The sequence below is a fragment of the Bactrocera oleae genome, chromosome 2 (assembly GCF_042242935.1).
Source record: "Bactrocera oleae isolate idBacOlea1 chromosome 2, idBacOlea1, whole genome shotgun sequence".
Taxonomy (NCBI): Eukaryota; Metazoa; Arthropoda; class Insecta; order Diptera; family Tephritidae; genus Bactrocera; species Bactrocera oleae.
Window position 1 is genome coordinate 5896110 of NC_091536.1, and position 19649 is coordinate 5915758.

At 32.4% G+C, this 19649-nt stretch overlaps 3 protein-coding genes and 1 long non-coding RNA gene across 21 annotated transcripts in view; 1 reads left to right on the plus strand and 3 right to left on the minus strand.

Annotated features, from left to right (window-relative positions):
- Positions 1-271: 271 nt before the first annotated feature.
- On the minus strand, positions 272-7392 carry Tm2 (tropomyosin 2). 2 transcript variants are annotated; one of them, XR_004978764.2, is made up of 6 exons: positions 7240-7392; positions 3367-3797; positions 3073-3292; positions 2822-2999; positions 1752-2344; positions 272-592 (listed from the first exon to the last, which is right to left on the minus strand). XR_004978764.2 is itself a non-coding variant. In XM_014235884.3 (5 exons), exons 2-5 carry the CDS (start codon positions 3738-3740, stop codon positions 510-512), a joined length of 855 nt encoding a protein of 284 aa, XP_014091359.1. In that variant the 5' UTR covers positions 3741-3797; positions 7240-7392; the 3' UTR covers positions 272-509. The 2 variants fall into 2 exon arrangements, 1 of the variants encoding a protein (XP_014091359.1); XM_014235884.3 differs by lacking the exon at positions 1752-2344.
- Positions 7393-7829: 437 nt separating this feature from the next.
- LOC118682968 (uncharacterized) lies at positions 7830-10983 on the minus strand. Its single transcript, XR_004978772.2, has 3 exons — positions 10611-10983; positions 10295-10398; positions 7830-8118 (listed from the first exon to the last, which is right to left on the minus strand). It is a non-coding gene; the product is annotated as an uncharacterized lncRNA (long non-coding RNA).
- A 954-nt stretch (positions 10984-11937) lies between these two features.
- Positions 11938-19649, minus strand: part of Tm1 (tropomyosin 1) — a 45167-nt gene continuing 37455 nt past the window's right edge. For 5 of the 17 annotated variants that reach the window (XM_014235893.3, XM_014235894.3, XM_070107609.1 and 2 more), the window contains one exon: positions 13340-13723. In XM_014235893.3, coding sequence (XP_014091368.1) covers positions 13635-13723 — 89 coding nt within the window. In that variant the 3' untranslated portion in view covers positions 13340-13634. Of the gene's footprint in view, positions 12965-13339; positions 13724-16457; positions 17288-17746; positions 19407-19649 lie in introns of those variants that run through there. The other 12 variants (XM_036373349.2, XM_036373345.2, XM_036373344.2 and 9 more) reach the window with 4 other exon arrangements.
- On the plus strand, positions 15105-15623 carry LOC138855800 (glycine-rich protein 1-like). Its single transcript, XM_070105818.1, has 2 exons — positions 15105-15150; positions 15202-15623. Exons 1-2 carry the CDS (start codon positions 15105-15107, stop codon positions 15621-15623), a joined length of 468 nt encoding a protein of 155 aa, XP_069961919.1.

Consider the following 19649-nt stretch of genomic DNA (forward strand, 5'->3'; position numbering starts at 1 on the left):
TACGACAGTTAATATTGTTGTTATTTGTTGAAGTTTTAGCTATTTTCAAATAAAGATCTCATTTAATTTATACAGTTGCTCGAAACTACACTCCAAATATATGTATGTGTGGGTTTATATATATTTTTTCGTTAATTTAGGAAATTTGTAAAAAATGTTTTTTGTTTTTGTTAAATTTATTTAATAAAATATGATTTCAAAGCGCGTATGCTCCATTTACTTTTGTATTGCATTGTTGCATTTTTTGTTTACTAGAAAAATGAAAAAGCAATTAAAGGTGTTGTTGTTGCTGTTGTTGTCGTTAATAATTTTTTTTTTTTATAAATTTTAGTTTTTCTTCATTATGTTGTTGGTGTTTTTAACATTTATACAATTATATTAAATTTACAGATTGTTACAATTTGTTGTTGTGATTGTTGTTGCACATGGATGTTTGACTCCAAAAGCGAAAACACTACAAGCAAACTTTTTCCATAGAAAAGCATTGTCGTCTTCACTTTTTGAACACTTTAATAACCAGCCAATTCGGCGAATGTGGAGTCCATCTCGTCGGCGAGCGACTTGTATCTGTCCTTGTTGACGCCCAATTCGTCTAAATAAATAGAAGGTGAAATGAAATTAATAAAAAAATATTTAAGCAATTGCTTTTGTATTCAAACAAATAAATACACTGTGCATAGTTGTAAAACAAATTAAAACGGAATAGAAATGCAAGCAAAAGTGTGTGAAAAGCAACAAAATTTAAGCAATAACGGAATTTTTTACAATAAAATGAGCATATGGCAGGAAACAAATGTCTAACTCGTTATTAAAATTAAAAAAACAAAAATCAGAATTTTATTTATTTTTAGACTGCATGAAAATATAAATAAATCACTGCTGATAAATTTTCAGGGAAACTGAGAGAACTGTTTGTCTACTAATACTATGTTCACACTAATTTCGAAAATAACGAATTTCAAGCAAATTACAACTTAACAAAAATAAGATGTCATTCTTAATTTCATAATATCCAGGGGCTTCATTCCAAATTAGTTTTTTCTAGTGATTTTATGTCAAAATTATGAACATAATGCTACGAAAACTCCATTCGCTTACTTCAAAATAGATCAAAAGTGTTGATATTATCTGTCACATACAAAAAATTACAGGTTTAAATAATAGAAAATAAACAATTTGAAGTTGTGTAAACGCTATTAAAATAAATTTCAATGATACTTCTTTATACGTTTAGAAAATTAGCCCAATTTACTCAACTTTTATATTGTATATAATAGTTAGTTAATAACCTAACATTTGAAAATCAACTATTTTCAAGTGCAAAAAATACCCTAATATATAGCCAAAATTGGCAAAAAACTAAAGTACCTCGTCAACAGTAAGTATGTACATAAATATACTAAATATAGTGCATAATGTGCAGTTTTTAGTAGGTCAAATTCAATAACAACCAAAGTCAATTCAATTAAAAAAGGCTGACAGCAATTTATGACAACATTTTTCCACAGAAATTGACCACCTAATGGGAAAAATTCATTTTTGGCTTGTCCATCAAAGTGTTGTGAAATTTCACCGTATTTGAAATTGACAGATTGTTGTCATTGAATTTGACATAGTAGAAACCACGTAGAAGAAACCGAAAATTAAATAAACATAAGCACTGTGATCTCGATTCACTACAAAACTCAACATAAAAAATAAACATACGAGTGTAAACAATTAAAACTTATGCATTCAACTTATCATATCACCTTTTATACATTATTTTACAGAATAGAGCATCACTAGAACGGCCCTCTGGCATTTATTTTTGCTGTTGTTATGTACACAGTAATTAAGATTTTTACTCAGCAGTAGTTGGTTAGCGGATATTAAAAGCGCAGCTGACGAACGCGAAATTACCAAAAAAATAGATAAGTGACTAGTGGTGTGGGCGAATATTTACAGTGTATTTGGAGTGAGTGGGGGTGTGGCAGTTTTTGTTTGTCTCTTTTGATTAAGGATAACATGGTAATATGGCCGAAAATTAGTTCTGTGATGATTTGTAAAACGTGTGATAACCTATTTTTTGCAGTGTATGTTTCAATGTCCACGAATTCAGTGGCATCAATGTTTGTTTGTTTGTGTATTTCAGAAAAAGTACATTTTTGAATGTCGGAAATTGCGATTTGGTTTTTGGTTAAGCAAACATTTCGAAAACTACAATTGGAGTTGTGTGAATGATATACGAAAAAAATATATATTTTTGTGATATGTGATATTTAATATCCGGTAAGTTCGGCAAATGTTGAATCCAAATCATCGCAGATTGCTTTGTATTTTTCTTTCTCATGGAAGAGACGGTCTGCAAAAAGCATTTTAATTTTTTTACACATATTAAATAAGAAGCATTAATGGCAGTTAATACTGTAATAATTTACAAAAAAAATATTTGAAATAACATAATTGAAAAAAAGAGATTAAAAAATAATAATTTTAAAACATATTAATAAAAAATATAATATTATTAAAATAAAAAAAAAATTTAATATTATATGGAAACACTACACCAGCGCGGTGTACAATATATACAAAATAGTGCTACCAACTTTTCATAAATTCATATATACAAAATTTTATATTTAAATGTTAATAAATTTTTACAAAAAATATACAATATAACCAACAAACTTGTCAGTTAATTAGTTGAAGCTAAGCAGTTCGTTAAGCTGTTCAATATTTCTAGAATACAAAAAAGCTCAAAACATTTTCAAAAAACCCTTTACTATTTTTCAAAAAAGGCCGTATATATGTACATAGTATAAATTGTTGCTAAACATACCTTCTAGCCTGTCGACCTCCTTCTGCAGACGCTTCACTTGCTTCTCAGCATGTTCGGCGCGCTGTTCGGCTTCCTTCAATTTCACAGACAGAGTCTTCATTTCACGCTTGAACTCCTCAACGCGTTGGTTGGCCTTCTCCTCGGATACTTCCAAAGATTTCAACGAGTTACCGACAACCTAATTTAAGAGAAAATTCAGTTGTTAAATATATACATACATATGCTTAGCATATTTAATTATCCGTTATTACCTTCAATTCTTCCTCAAGTTCCATGATCTTGGCTTCACCGGACCTGACACGATCTTCAGCTACTTCCAACTCGTCTTCAACGAAGGCCAGCTTACGTGATACTTCATCGGATTTGGTATCAGCATCCTCAGCCAACATACGGGCTTCCTTCAATTGGTTGGTCAATTGATCCATACGTTCCTCATCTTGCTGTGAACGGTTCTCCAATACTTTGCACATACTGAAGGTAAAGAATTTTAGTTTTTTTGTTAGAAAATATTATATTTCACCGCTATTAGAATTGCACTAACTAACCGGTTGTTCTCGTCAGCGGCTTGTGTGGCTTCCAGCAATTTTTGTTGGGCGCTGGTGGAGCGTTCTTCGGATTTCTCCAAATCTTCTTCAATCTGTTGCACCTTACGATTCAAAGTGGCTACCTCAGATTCGGTGGTGGTCAATTGTTTCTCCTTCTCTTCCAATTCGCGGTTGGCCTTGTCCAATTGTTCCTTGGATGTGACCAAATCAACATCAACTTGTACCAATTTCTTCTCCAAATCGCGCAATTCCTCTTGCAATTTGTCGGCGCGGGAATTGGCATCCTTAGCTTGAGATTCACAGGTATCGGCCTTATCAATGGCGTTATCCTTCTCAAGCTTCATCGCTTGCATCTTCTTCTTGATGGCGTCCATGGTGACTGTGTTTTTTTGTTTTACTTAAGAGGAGGGAAAAATAAATGAAGAATAACACTGCAAATATATAAAAAATGAAAATGCTAATTAGTTCATGCGATTTGAAAAAAGATTTTTGATTTCAATAAAAGACCGTTTCTCCGTTGAACGATTTATAAGATGTGGGTGGGTTTGCTATACAATATATATTAATTCCTATGCTTTTTATTATTATACACACTAAGTATTTCATTAAAAAAAAACTTATAAATCAAAACACAAAAATATTTTCATTCTTTATTTTGACTCAACTTGTCAAGGCAGTTTATAATTGTAGCATAACAATAAGGTAGAGTTTAGACTCAATATGTATGTATATATCTTCTTCGACCAACCTTAAAAGCGTTTGCAATTTAATTATACGTTGCGTCGGATTTTTTAAGCTATAATTATTCTCAAAATATTTGAAAGAAAAAACAAGAATTTATAATCTCCTTAGATGGTGAATCAAGTCAACCACCGCGATTGAGTTTTTAAAATAAATGGTTAATAAAATTATTATTATTATTTTTGCATTAACAATTGGCCAATTGATTGGATGAATATCTGAATAATATTAACCCCTTGAAGGTAATAAAACTGGTAAGTCTGTCTACAATATATCAAGGAAGATGTTAATAATCAGAGCATGGGCTTTTATAGTCATTCAATATTAGGACTTAAATTATTTTATTTTCCATTTTGATTAATTTATATTTATATTATATTATCATCTTCGCCTTTCGCCACTCTCTAAAGATTCGTTATTTATCTTTATTTTTATATTAATTAAACTTGCAACACATATAAAAACCTACTGTTTTTGCAGCTACTTCGTGTACAAATATTTGCATGTATCTCTCATATTTATTAATTATATTTTAAGCAAACATATATTGTATATTGTAGATTTATGCTAGACTATGAAAGTTTCTGGCCTCACCCTAACGCCCACATAAGCTTGCGATCAAACGGCTCAGCGAGCGTATATTTTTGAAAGCATTTTCTTTCAGCCAAAGCAAATGGATTTTAAAAATAAACTTTTGTAGAAACGCCAATCAGTGTTTATAGGTATGTGTGAATTTGTTATAATTATCGTGTGGGCGGTTGGAAAATTTCGTTTTTTATAGCCTTATCTTGCTGTTTGTTTATGCGAATGCGCTTGAAATTTTAGAATGTAGATTTTTAGATTCTACTTTTCCTGTCACGAACATATTTCTGGAAGACTATGGTTTTTAGGTTTTTTTTTTTTGCAATTGTTGGCTTGACCGCCAGTGTTTAATATATCTGGGTTCAGCTGAGCTAATTAGGTGTTAAGGTTCAGAAAATTTGATAGCTGCCTAATTATTATTATTTTTCTCAGAGATATATTGAGCTATATGTACATATTATATACATATGAATAATATATGTACATATAAATATAGGTATACATTTATTTGAAATTATGCAAATATTTTTGACCAACATTAATTTGCAATTAAAATTAATAATTAGTAATTAGTTCTTTAATTTGGTTAATCGCAATTTGAAGTTGCTTTTATAATTCAGATATAACTGCAGTATAATGTAAAAATATCTTAAATTGACTTAAGCTGTGGTTATTATTTTGATATTTAGCTAAAATATTGGTATGCCATTCAACTATATTTTTTAGTACTTTGATGCTTGCTAAACACAAGGTCGACTTTCGAATAAATTGCGCGTAATAAATTCAAATTTTCCAAATAACTCAAGACTACTTAAGCTATTTTTCAAGTTTTATGCATATAAATATTTCTTATGTATAAACATCCTGTGTCTTTTGTATATCCCCCTTCAACAACCGAACCGTAGAGGAAATCAAGTTATTTAAACTTTCCTTACTTTTCATCATTGCCAAGTTTAAGTTTAATAAACTTCAGTACTTGCTCAAAGCTTTTGCTGTAGAGCAACATTTCATATGATTTTTATTACATTCCAAAAAATATATTTTTCTGCTTTTCCTGTTATGTACCACTAACAGTGATCTCATTAAGTCTGTCTATTTTTAAGATCTGAATTTTATATTTGTAGTATATACATATGTACATACAAGATTTTAAAATAAAATTTTGAAATACTTTGTGTACGTAAAAAAGATACGAAGAAATTGCATACTTTCAATCGTGAAACGACGAAAGGTGACGTGACGAACCAACGGCCGACAGACTCAAGGATAAATGCCGAAACAATGGCGATAGCTTTGACGAGGTGATCAGGTACGAACTTAATACTATGTCGGAAGAGCATAACAGCTCTCTCAGCTACAAAGAGCTATGCGCATAAGTTTTGGTGTAGAAAAAATAAATATTTTCATGTAGGTGGTAATATGTATCAATGCATGTCGCTGTGTGAGTGTTGCTTGAACTTAAAAATAAATGTTTTTGACAATCCGAAGAAAGATGGTATATAATATATGTGTATATTACGAAGAAATGCCAAAAACTAACGGTATGCAGGTGTTTTGCTATATCATTAGCCCACGCTAAAATGCCTAAATGCCTAAACGCCTAAATGTATTTGTATGTATGAGCGAATTCTCATACACACTACTGAGTGTGTTTGCGTGCATATCTACATATATGTATATATGCATGTGTGTATGGGAGTTTGTCTGCTTTTTTCGCTTTTAATGGTAGTCTTATATGTATGATGTACTGATTGCGTGTGCATGTGTGTGTGCGTGTGTGCAGGAACTTTTCAAAATACCGATTTTAAAAGTTTTCTAGCAAATTTTCAAATTTCTCTCACATACATATATGCACATATGTATGCATGTATTTTTGTGTGCATGAAATAAAATTTTATAAAATTACTACACCATAGCGAATATTTATGTTTGTATGTGTATAAGTATGGCACATAGGCCAAGCGATTCGGTTACAAAATTCCTTATAAGCGAACTTTCAACAGCATCCAAATAAAATGCGTATATTTTTGTTATGAAAAACTAAATTTTCGCGCAACCGCAGCGCATTGCATAATGAATTTTTGAAATATCTTTAGAGTACTGCATAACTTTCTGGTATTTCTGCAGGCATGTATGGAAGTAAAAAGACTAATTTCACCTGAAAGGAATTGAAATTAATTATAGATTGTCACGTCTAGCGCTCAGCTGCTGTATTTATGCATATAAATATGTTTGCACTTCATAATTTTCATTTCCACACCAGCACATACACACACACACGCATAGAACTTTTCAATTTTAATTTTGTTTTTCAGCGTTAAGCCAAAAATATTTTCAGTCACTAATATTATTTGCACCACTTGGTGCTACAGGTACCGCTGATATTTCGTCAGTTTTAAATATGTTCAGTTTTCTTTAACTATTTAAAACATTTTAAATAAATATTTTTAGCATATTTTGTTTTTTAAAATTTTTCTTAATTGCTGCGTTTTTGAAAATATTTTTTTTTTAAATAAATCCTTAAAAACGCTCGTAGCACCACTAACCAACCTTAGCGTTCCAAACACACTATACGCTGTCAAAACCCCGAGAACACTGATGCAAGACGAACTTTCCCAAAGCAGAAAGCCCCCAAACGTTCACCGACTGGGCGACTATACGGCTGAACTGTACGAGAAGACACGTATACTATCGCAATAAATGAAGAATCTACATTTAAAGGAGACTACATGCACGTATACATACACATACATATGTATATGTATTGCAGTATTCAATGTATTTGTGTATTCCTACTCAGTTTTCAATACAACTCATTTCAAAAATTCCCCATTTTTCTAAAAACTTTTTAAATTCAAATTTCGAAATGAAGAAGTATTTATGGCGCTCTCTAGTAGCTAACTGCGTACTCAATGCGCTCTCGCCTTGGTAGAATGCAAAAAGAAAAAAAAATTTCCCTTACATTTTGAAAATTACCCCACTCATGCAACTAAAAAATTTCCCTGCCAGATCGGAAATACTTGTATGACTGCGCACGCATAGACACCTGTATGTAGATTTTCGTTGCAATATATACATATACACATTTGATTATACCTATATACATACACACATGTACTTATGTATATATTTACATAAATATTTTCCGACATGTACATATGATACTTAGTATATGATCGGGTCCATAACGTAGCCTCACACGATGCTCCCCTTTGCCATTAACTCTTTAGGATCTCAAGTGTGTATGTTTTTTTTCTATTAGACACAAAATCATACAGCAAGTGTAATACATATCCATACATATACATATATGCGTATATATGTAGATGTTTAGATATTAATGTATGCTTGGAAAAATGAAAATTGCCACACTGAATTTTCCTTACAAGCAGAATCGCTCCGTCCGTTGATACTATATGCTAGCAGCTTCTGTAAGAAGTAGATGCAGAAGAAAAAAATATATAAAATATTTAGGAATCTAAGAACATTTGTTTTATGTACATATCTATATGTATGTGAATATATTAAAATTAACGCATAAAAACTATGACATGTACTTTGACGGCATTTCGTGTCAAAATGGTTGGAAAAACTATTCAAAATTCGATTGTTTTACTTGAAAGTGGGTCAAGTGCCGTTAAAGCAAAATACTCATAAAAAGTATTAATTATTATAGTTGCAGCAAAATATAAAAAGAAATCCATATCTCTGTGCCGTTTCCAAAACAGCCGTGTATAGGTATTTAACTAGAACCAAGGATTCCTCAGTTTAATTAAAGAAACATTTATGCTATTTACCACCAGAAAATATCATTAATTCTATATGATTTAGAAGAGTTCATCTATTTGAAAAAAAACATTATGTATACATATATACACTTAAGCTGTGGGTATACGTTTAGCCAACTTCTAAATGTTGACAGATAGTATGACACCACATGTCAAAAAAATGTCAGAGATTTTACTTTGCCTGCTGAGTTGTAACCTCTCTTTTTCATAAAATTGGCGTTTGAAGAAAACGTCATTGAATGTAGAGTTCCATAAACCTTTTACGAATTCACGATTACGAATGGTAAATGAAAGAACACCGCTGAATTAAAATCTGACGACTACAAGTATTTTGACAAGTCCTTGTCGATATATTTTAACAGTATAAGAGATTAAACCTTGAGGAAATAAATGCGCATCATATGAGCAGAAAGACTATAAGGAAGAGCTTTGAATATTGTTGCTGTAGAAGCATGGACCTCAAAGTAGCTTAGATTGGCGCTAAAGTGACTAGATATTAATTCGGCTCCATTCCGAGAGTGAGACTTGAAAACTGACTAAGGTACATTTCTAACGCCAAAAGAAGCAGAATTTGTTCAACAATTTTACTACTTAAGAAAACAAACCAGCATATAAGTAGGTTTTCTTGATGTTATAGATGATATACAATAATTATCAGTGCTATATGTAGACTGCCTGAAGGATGGTAAATTATAGTAATGTAGCTCAACTAATGAAGAAATAGAGCCAATTATTGAAATTTTTGAGTCAAAGGCGGTTCAGAAAATATTAAATTTAATTTAAAAAAATAGAAATTTCGGAGTTATAACTTAAAACTCGAAACAAGGTGGTTACAATGTTCCCGAGCAAACACTTTCATGCTAGAAGTGAAGAAGTTAAGGTCTTATCCCTCCACTCCAGCTGTTTGCAAAATCATTATTATTAATATTAAATAATGAATATTATGGGAATAGACCACAGCTTGAGATTGCAAGTATGATTTCTCGTTCTTTGTTTTTGGAGTAAATCATATCCAAACCCGTCAGGAAAACTGCACTTTTATTAATATAAGCTTCGATTTTAATAAACGCTGCATCGGAATTGCATTTTAAATACAATATTTATCGGACTTTTTGTTCCGAAATGAGCTAACTGACATTTTTAGTGATGCTTACATTTAGCACATTTGAAAACTTATTTTGAAAAAATCTAAATACATAAATATGTCAGTAAAAAATTTTTTTTTTATATTTTTCAACATATTGCTTTCTTTCGTATTTTTATATTAATTCTACTCGCTATTTCGCATTTTCCTCACTCTCAAATAATATTATTGTGTATTTCCTTCGGTTGCCTCCTATGTTTTGCCATTTCGTTTATAAAAATAGCTGAATTACTCGAAACATTCACAAATATTTCGTATTTGTTGGCCGGCGTGCAAAGCTTTCGCTATTGTGCTGCTATTTGAAATGTATCTATACTTATATACTTGGTGGTGTACCTATATATATCTTTATATTTACGCATTTATTTTGTTTAATTTTGAAACAAAAAGTGGTCGCTGTTGGCAGAATTAAATATTTTATATAGTATTTTGCTGTTCATATGCATAAGAGCCTGTGAAAACGATCATATCCATACATTGCTATATACTCAGCCATTAGTAGAAAAAATATTTTTAATTTTCAAATCGTGCTATTTAAAAATACAATATAATTGTACCAGAAGCGCAGCAGACTAACTATTTTGTTTTCGGAGGTCAAAAGTAGATTATTTTAAGAAATAAAACGCCAATTTTCCATAAATTTTGATATTTTTTTTGTAAGCTAAGTACTTACCAGAGCGCTCTCGAAAGATGATCACCGTTGAAAAGAAATGTTATTATTTTTAAATCGGTGTTCCAAGTAGTAGGCAGGTAACTAATTAAAGATGAGCTTTATGACTAAAAATAGGCAATTAGTAATTTTAAAGGCCTTAGTAGTGCTAATTTCGATATTAAATTTATAATTGGTGTATAAAAAGCAAAGAGCTACTAAAGGTACAATTCAGCTTGATGAACTAGATAATTGAAAGGGATCTGAGGTGTCTAAAACAGATTGGATTGTTCTAAATGGACGGTTTTGAATGATTTTGTTTTCTTAAATTTGCACTTACCACTGTATACTCTCGTCTAATAAATCGCGAACTGGTAAGTGCTTTCAATACACCAAATCAAAGTCAATAGTTGTGGATTACACAGCAGAACGTGCAGAAATATGAATACATATGTACGTATAACTCCCACACTCTTTGGTAATTACAAATGGGCGCACGCCCACTTGTATATTTCAACGTATCTGACTTTTGGCGAATAACACTGACCAGAACGTTATTCCACAAAAGCAAAATTTACATTTTGTAAACAAATTGGGATAAACATTTGGTTTTCCAAAATACAGAAATGGAAAATATATATATATCTTTCGAATATGCAGGGTCGAAGTAAGGGTAATGAAAATACTGTACTATAGTATTTTTCCTAAATTGTCTATGTCACTGTCTTTACCGTAATACAGATGATCTTCTTTTTACACTTTCATAAAATTTACTGTGAATAATTCATTAATTTCTTCAGATTAAAAAATATGCATATGTACAAATATATGTATGCATAAGATGAAAAGGGGAGTGACAAAATTACTCTTGAAAAGTCTAAAAGCATGATTGAATTCAATTCTGAGAATGGCCTAAAAATTATAATATGAAATCAACTCAACATTCAACAAACACCCAAATCAGAGTGAGGTTGAGAAAAATATGTAATAAGATCGCTGAACAAGAGCTCTCTTATAATCAAGACGAAAAGTTCGTACCTTTTTCAAAAAAAAAACACAATATTTCTTAGCAAAATTCGAAATGGATACACCGATTATAGTTATCTTCATAATGTTTACCATTTTTGTAGTACAATTGGTCTTTTCTTCAACAGAGGCCTGGCTTGGATAATACTCAATGAAAAACCTTACGGCATCAGCAGCATTATTTTTCAAAAATTAGTGATTCGTTAACGCGGCAAATTCAGTTTTATCTTTTTTTTTTCAAAATGCAATACTTCACGAACGGATTGATCCAAAGCACTAACAACAAACCATAGGGATTCTTATGTAGAGAATATTTCAAAATGCGGAAGCGATGTGCATTTCGTTAGGTCAAAGTTGTGGTAGGTGTTGTTTTGAAGGTAAAAAGAAAGAAAAGCATCATTGGTTTACAGAAAGCATCATTTTGGACTAGATTGAAACAGCTTAACAATGTATGCTGTTATTGTTGTAGCTACAACGGCACAAAACATTCACCAAAAATTTGGAGATTGGTACCAAGTTGGCATTCCATGACCGAATAAAATTCAGAGTTTCAGTTACACAGACCCGACTGGGGCTACCTACATATATATCTGCTTTACATTAGTCTTGATCTACCCTTCAATAAAGAAAAATACGTCGAATTCATCAAATACCTTGTGAAAACTATTCGATGATTTTATTTAGTTTTTGTTAATCAAACATTTTTTTTTATAAATACATGTATATTTTCAAATATATTATGCCTTATTAAAACATCATTTCCACACTTTGAATTTTTGTTTTTAATAAAATTATTAATTATTTTTATATTTTTCGCTTTATTTATGCAATTTAGAACAGCGCAACACTTACATACATACTCATGTACATATGTACATATACAAGTATATACTTGTATGTGCTGTTTATTTGATTTATATATTTTGTTTGATTTTATAATAGAAAACCTACGCTTGAATTAAAATTCCCAGGCAATTGCCTTCTAGTAGAACAAGATTACACAATTTTGTTGTTTGTATGTATGTAATTTAATATATATTAAAGCTTAAAAGTACAATAGAAAAATATATGTGTGTGTAATTACTGAGCTTTATTGAATGTTATTTCTATTGAAGAGTTTAGGAAATGAAATTCTTTCTCCGAAAGTTGCGAAAACTAATTGGGGAAATTTGATAATTTAATTTTTTGTTTATATGAAGGCTACATTTTACACATTGCTTAAAATAATTTTGCATAAATTGCTTTATTATAAAAAATCTTTTGATACCAATGCATGGTTTCACTACTTAATTAGCAAGAAGGCAGTTTATACGTTCAATTAATTTGTATTCAATATTGTTTTTTTTTTAGATTTCTTCTGTAATATGGAATGTGTTTATAGTTTGAATGTAATTTTTGTTGCTGTTTTTTCTTTTTTTTGTTTCGCTTGAGGATAGTTTTTTGATCGTGTTTAATTACAGCGTTACATTTTCCACTTCACTGGTACTGTAGTATAATATTATATGTGGATGCTAGATGTAGATTTCGCTTATGCTTCATTTTTATTTTTTGTATTTTATGCTGAAAAAACTGCTATTGTCAACGCAAATGTTTAATAGTTGTTCAGTTCGGCATATTCCAACTCTTGTGCAATGGTTTTGTACTTTTCCAGGCCTTTACTGACTTCGGCTGCAATTTTTTTTGGCAGGGGCAAGACATGTAAGAGATAAAGAATATTTGTCAGTGATGAACGTGAAATTGTGAAATAATAACAAATTTTTGCCACCATTATTGTTTACCATATAAAATATTGGAGTTAAATCATAATTTATATACATATGTAGGTATATTATTATTTTTCGTTTACTCTTCAGTTTATTTTATAAATATTAAAATAAAATACGTTTTATTTTCAACATTTATATGCTCGTGAAATCAATATTTATTGCTTATATACTTTTAATTTTTTTTACAAGAGCGTGCATAGGTGTTACATAAATGTTTAAAACGAGTTTCTAGTGGTATAGTGAAATGAAAAATATGCAAATAATAAAACTAAATAAATACAAATACACAATTTAATATTTTTGCTTTCTTGGTTAACATCATCAGTAAGCTTTACAACTAGCCAAAGGCAACAACTACAGTCTAAAAATGTCTAAAATACGAAATACAAATCAACCATATGTGGTAAGCGACGCAGCAAATATTGATACACACGTCGTCGTCGCAGCATTAATAAAACTAAATACATATTCTAAAAACACATAAAGAAAATTGAATTGTTTTCCGTGTAGGACAACTGCTGCTTGTAGTTGTTGTTTGGAGTTTCGTCGTGGCAATAATTGTTGTAAGGCATTTATTGTTCCTTGAGGATGAGCTCGACGAAGGCGGTATCGAGATCGTCTCCAATATCCTTGTAACGTTCCTTCTCCAAGACAAGGTCGTCTAATGAAGTTGATTGGGTTAAAAGAAAGGTGTAAAATAATTAAAATAAAATTTATATGAAATGAAATTTATACAAAGAACATAAATAAGTTAATAATACATAAAATTAAGGATGTAAATACATGATACATAACAATAAATTTTTAAACAATAAAGTAACCTGAGTAAGACAGTATACATACATACAAAAATAAAATATAAATTCAAATTAATATACATACATACATGTATTAATTACATTTAAAAGATTATTTAAACAAAATTTTTTTTTTTGTTTTTTCCGACTGTATAAAAAAGGCTTTAAAAAAGCTGATATAAGTTATTTATTTTTTAAAGAACATTTGGAATGCGCACTTGTGAAACAAACAAATTGTTTGGTTTAGTCGGAAAATTAGGCATACTTATAATACAAAAATATTTTTAATTCAGTAATTAATTAAACTCGGATAGCTAATTTTAAATTTAATTTTGCAGAACTTCAAAATATATATTGAGTTTCATAATAATTAGTGAAAGTGAAATTCGAATATTGAGAACATAGCGAACGCGAGTTGGTTGCAAAGAATATGTCAAACAATCATATTTTGGCATTAAAAAATAGTCAAGCAACACCATACAAATTGTTGTAAAATTATGTAAATATACGCAATGTCACTTATCAGTTATTATTAAATATTTTAAAATTCTCTTAAAACAGTTTATTTTAAATAAATGTCTTCTACGCAAATAAACACTCTTTGACAATACAAACCAACTCATTTAATAAAATTGTAAACAAATAACTCTTTTTTATCAAGTTAAAAAAAAAAACGTAAACATATAAATAATAAAATAAAAAAATTTCCAGTAAAAGAAAAAAAAACACAAATACATAAATAATAAACAAATAAAAGTAAACAATTAACTTAAAATGAAAGTAAAGTTTACCTTTCTTGCTTCATTAGACGGCGCAATGTTCAAAAGCAGCTTCATTTGCATATTGGCTTAGCAGCATCTTGAGTTGTTAGTGCGGTAGCCGCGTCACTTTGCGGTGTTTGCTGTTATATTATTTAAATAGCGTTTTCTCGAAACAAAAATACAATTGAATCAAGCTTGGCAAGTCGTTGTTAGCATTAAATATGAAGAAAAGCAATAACAAAAACACTCCGTTCATAGCAATGCAGTACCCAACATTGGCTCAATAGAGTTTAATATATTTTGTTTTTTGATTTTTTATTATTAATAAGTAAGGAAAAAACATAACAAATGCATAGTTTTAATTTAAATAGGTAGGTATTCAAAGAATTGTATGTGTGTAAATAATTATGGATCCTCTAAACTAAACGCGTTCATGCAAACAACTAAAACTGGCAGCTTTTTGTAGCGGCTGTGTTTAACGCCTATGACATTGTCACGTACAAAGAAGAGGTTCGCGCCCTGCACTCCAGGTGCTTATGGGTTAATTAGGGTTTTAGTTTTATTTATGATTAAAAATTAAGCGGTGGGCGCAGGTTCTGGTGCGGCCTCAGCTGCTGGCGCAGCCTCTGCGGGTGGCGCAGCATCCGCTGGAGCAGCTTCTGCAGCGGGTGCCGCCTCTGCAGCGGGTGCGGCCTCTGCAGCGGGTGCTGCCTCTGCAGCGGGTGCAGTTTCCGTGGGTGGTGCCGCAACCGCTTCGGCGATCGGTGCAGGAGCGGCAGCATCTGCTGGTGGTGCGGCAACCGCTTCCGCTGGTGCACCTTCAGCTGGTGGTGGTGCATCTGCTGCTGGCGGAGCACCTTCTGCAGGTACAGCTGGTGCACTCTCCGCAGAAGGTGCACCACCTTCTGGTGCTGCTGGAGCACCTTCCGCTGGTGGAGCACCCTCAGCTGGAGGAGCAGCTTCGCCCTCGGTTGGTTCTGCGCCTGGTGGTGGTGGTTCGTAATTTTTAACGAATGGCACTTCAGCACCTTCTGGTGGCAAATCGATGGAGTACTCAAACGGTGGTGGTGGTGGCGGTGGTGGTGTTGGTTCTTTAACTGGTTCAGCTTCTGCTGGTGCACCCTCAGCTGGAGGCACACCAGAAACTCTTCTCGCTGCACCCTCTTCACCTTCGGGCGCGTTGGCTTCTGCTTCAGCTGCCGCCGCTTCTGCTGCCGCTGCTGCTTCTGCCTCAGCTTTGGCTGCTTCGGCCGCGGCAATCTCCTCGGGTGTCGGTGTTGGCAATTTAGGTGTTGGCGGTTTAGGATTACGTGGTGTCCAGAATGGTTCAAGTCCCGGTATCAGATCCAGGAAGGCCAAATCAAGGCTGTCGCCGATGAGACAATAACGCTCTTTCTCAACAATTAAATCATCTTGATTTTTTCCGGAATGGAATTAGCGCGTTCAGAATTTTTTTTTGTATTTATTTTTTTTTTTTTGTATTAGCGATAGCATGATGATTTGATGAGCAAAAATGCGAGAAGATAGTAGCAAGAACATGCGAGCAGTGAAAAGATTGAAAATATAATAATGTGCAAGTTAATTAGAAATTAACAAATAAAATAGAAAAACTTATAGTAGAGCCAATTAAATATTGATGAGAGTGTAAGAAGGTGCGAAAAATGTCTTGAAGTTGTAAGGCGGAATATTTTTGGCTGGTTTGTTAGTGGAAATTGTTTTGTTAGTCAAGCAAAAGAGGGACGAGACGTTAAGACACAGAAGAGCACAAGCTCAGTTCAGGCATCATTAAACAAATCGTCGAGCAGGTTGCAAATCCGAGATCGTATTTCACTTGTAGTATAGAAAAATTTTAGTAATTTTTTATTGTTTTATTTTGGAAAATCGCAGTTAATCACAGTATTCAATTTCATCATAGTTCATTTAACGATCCTTTAGTTGAAGTATCCAATTATGCTGGTGGTGCATCAGCTGGGGCAGCTGGTGCTGCTTCCGCAGGTGGTGGTGCTGGTGCTTCTGCAGCCGGAGCTTCTGCTGTTGGTGCTGGCGCAGCTTCGGCTGGCGGTGCGCCTTCAGTTGGTGGTGCACCTTCGGATGGTGGCGCACCCTCAGCCGTTGGTACTGGGGCACCTTCCACAGGCGCGGCACCCTCCACAGGTGGAGCACCTTCAGTTGCTGGAGCGCCCTCCGCAGGTGGAGCACCTTCTGTTGCTGGAGCGCCCTCCGCTGGTGCTTCCTCTGCTGGTGGTGGAATTGAATTGGGGTCAAAGTTCTTAACGTATGGCACTTCAGCACCCTCTGGTGGTAAATCGATGGCATATTCAAATGGTGGTGGAGGTGGTGGCGGTGGTGTGGGTTCTTTCACTGGTTCAGGTATCACTTCAGCCGCTACGGTTACACCCTCACCAGCTGCCGGTGCACCTTCGGCAGCACCTTCAATCGCCTCACCACGCTCGGCCGCTTCAGCCGCAGCTATAGCAGCAGCTTCAGCTGCAGCAGCCGCCTCCTCGGCAGCGGCGATTTCTTCAGGCGTTGGTGTAGGTAATTTGGGTGTTGGCGGTTTGGGATTACGATCGGTGTAGAATGGTTCCATACCCATCAAATCAACGAATGCCATATCAAGACTGTCGCCGATCAAGGCGTAGTGCTCCTTCTCTATGATCATCTCATCTATGTTGACGGACGACGTACGACGTAGTGCAAAGGCGTTGTTGATAGGTTAATTGTACGTTTGTACGTTTGTGCGTTGGAATGGTTGTTGGGTTGGTTGGTAGATTGGTTTTGGTTGTACGGGTTTTGTTTTGTTGTGGTTAAGTTAACGATTAGCAGTAAAGTAAACATAACGGCGTTGGTGTGGCAAAATGAATAAAATAAAAAATAAAAGGAAATTTAAAATAAATTATTATATTAACCCTAGAAGCATACATATTTCGCACTTTTCCTGCAAAAGTGTTGACGAACCCAACCTAACTGTAATAATGTAAATATGTATGTTTAAAACGACGACTCACGAATTGGGCGGGACTACAATAGCACAACACGTCGAATATATGGTACATTCACTATGGAGGACTTTACTTGATAATATCAGTTATTCGCACGAGACGGATGCTCATTTAAAATGCACAGTTTATTTTTGGAAAAAATACTTTATTTGTGCAAATTCCAGCTGAATCATATGTAAATGTATTTCAATGAAAAATTTAAATAATAATTGCCTTCGTATTTTGATTGAACTCATGTAAATAAATCGAGCGAAGAATTGCTGTTTTTTTTTGTAACATTTTGTATGCGTATTTTTTTTTTTATCTTTCACTTTTATATTGTTCTTCTAATTGGATGTGTATATGTGGACCGTGGGATGTGGAGTTCAAGGGAGCAAATAGGAAGGAGAAGTAGGGCAGTGGAGAAATACTTAAATGTTAGCAATATTACACATAAAATTATAGGCATTTTCGATTTTCGTCTTTTTTTGCAAATGTATTTTACTTTAAAATAATCAAGTAAATAATTATTAATACATAGAAGTAGTTGTTTGTCTTGCTTTAAACATTAAACAGAAAAATACATACGAGCGCACAGAGTTAAAAATAGAATAAAATGTTTAAATTAAAAAAATTATAAATTAATGTCTTCGCATACATCAAATAATGCATTTGTTATAATATTATATGTTTGTATGTAGCATATATTTTTTAGTTGAAATCTTTAAATTATTTTTTAGCAACAGGCGCATCATGGCGATTTAAAAAAAAAATTAAAATAATAATAAAATATAATTTATAAATTAAATGTCAAACTGCTGATTTAAAGTATTTTACAAAAACAAAAATGAAATAAATAAAATATTGCCAAAACAATGAATAAATTAAGGTCAAATAATAAAAAATACTTTGCATCGATTTTTATAGGGATCGATTTTAACATTTCTCGTTTACTTTTATCAACTAAACTAGTTTCGTTAAATTTTTAGCACTCTTTTGAAGCGGAAAAGTTAAAAATACATTTTTGTATATATAAAATGGAATTTTTTTACACAATAATTGGAATGTACGAAATACAATAATATAATTTAGACTCAAGCTTAAACAATTTATAATTTTCTTAATCGAATTAATACAATAATTAGCAAGAAAAATTGATATTGCATACAAACTTTGTAAATGGAAATTAGTGGAATTATTTGTTGCTGCTTCCAATTGCGACCAAAACAAAGAGAAATAATAATAATAATAATAATAATAAAATTTGCGTTTTCTTTTCTACTGTTTTTTAAATATTTTAATATTGCTGTTGCTGCTCTAGTTTATGTAACGCTGCACTATTCGTTTTGCAACGAAACCTTGTTTTTTCTTTTTTTAAATAATTATAATTATTTAATTACTTTAATATTATGGAAGGATGCCCACTCCGCTGGCTCGTTATTAGGAGGCCTTTTTAGCCACCGCATACGACAGCAAAGGCACTATATATGTATGTATATAGATATGTATTCTTGCATACTTTTGTAAACTTCATCGAATTTGCCGTTGTTTTATTATAATAGTTGTTGTTGTGGTTATTTCATGCAGCTGTTTCATTGATTCATCATAGTAAAACAGTATGTATGTATGTAAGTATGTTTCCATGTATACATGTCAAGGAGGAGGCCACAATGGAGAGCGAGTGGGAGTGGCAGTGGCGTAGATATACATAGCTTATGATATTCACATATTTTGAATATCATGCAGAGTGGCTTCCATCTCTTCCTGCAGCAGTTTGTTCTTATTGCGTTCGTTCACCAGATCATCTGAACCGATTTAATTTCATTTCAAGCGATGTTTTATGTTTTAACGCGTTCATATATTGTATGGTTGTTAGCATAAGATTATTTTAAAAAAATTTACATTAAAAATTAAAAGCACAAAAACAAAGGGAGGTTTTAAGCAATTATATAACATTTAACAACATTAATTATACACAAAAATAAAAAAAAATATGTATAACAATGAAAACAAATAAATATAATATTAAATTAACAATATAAACATAT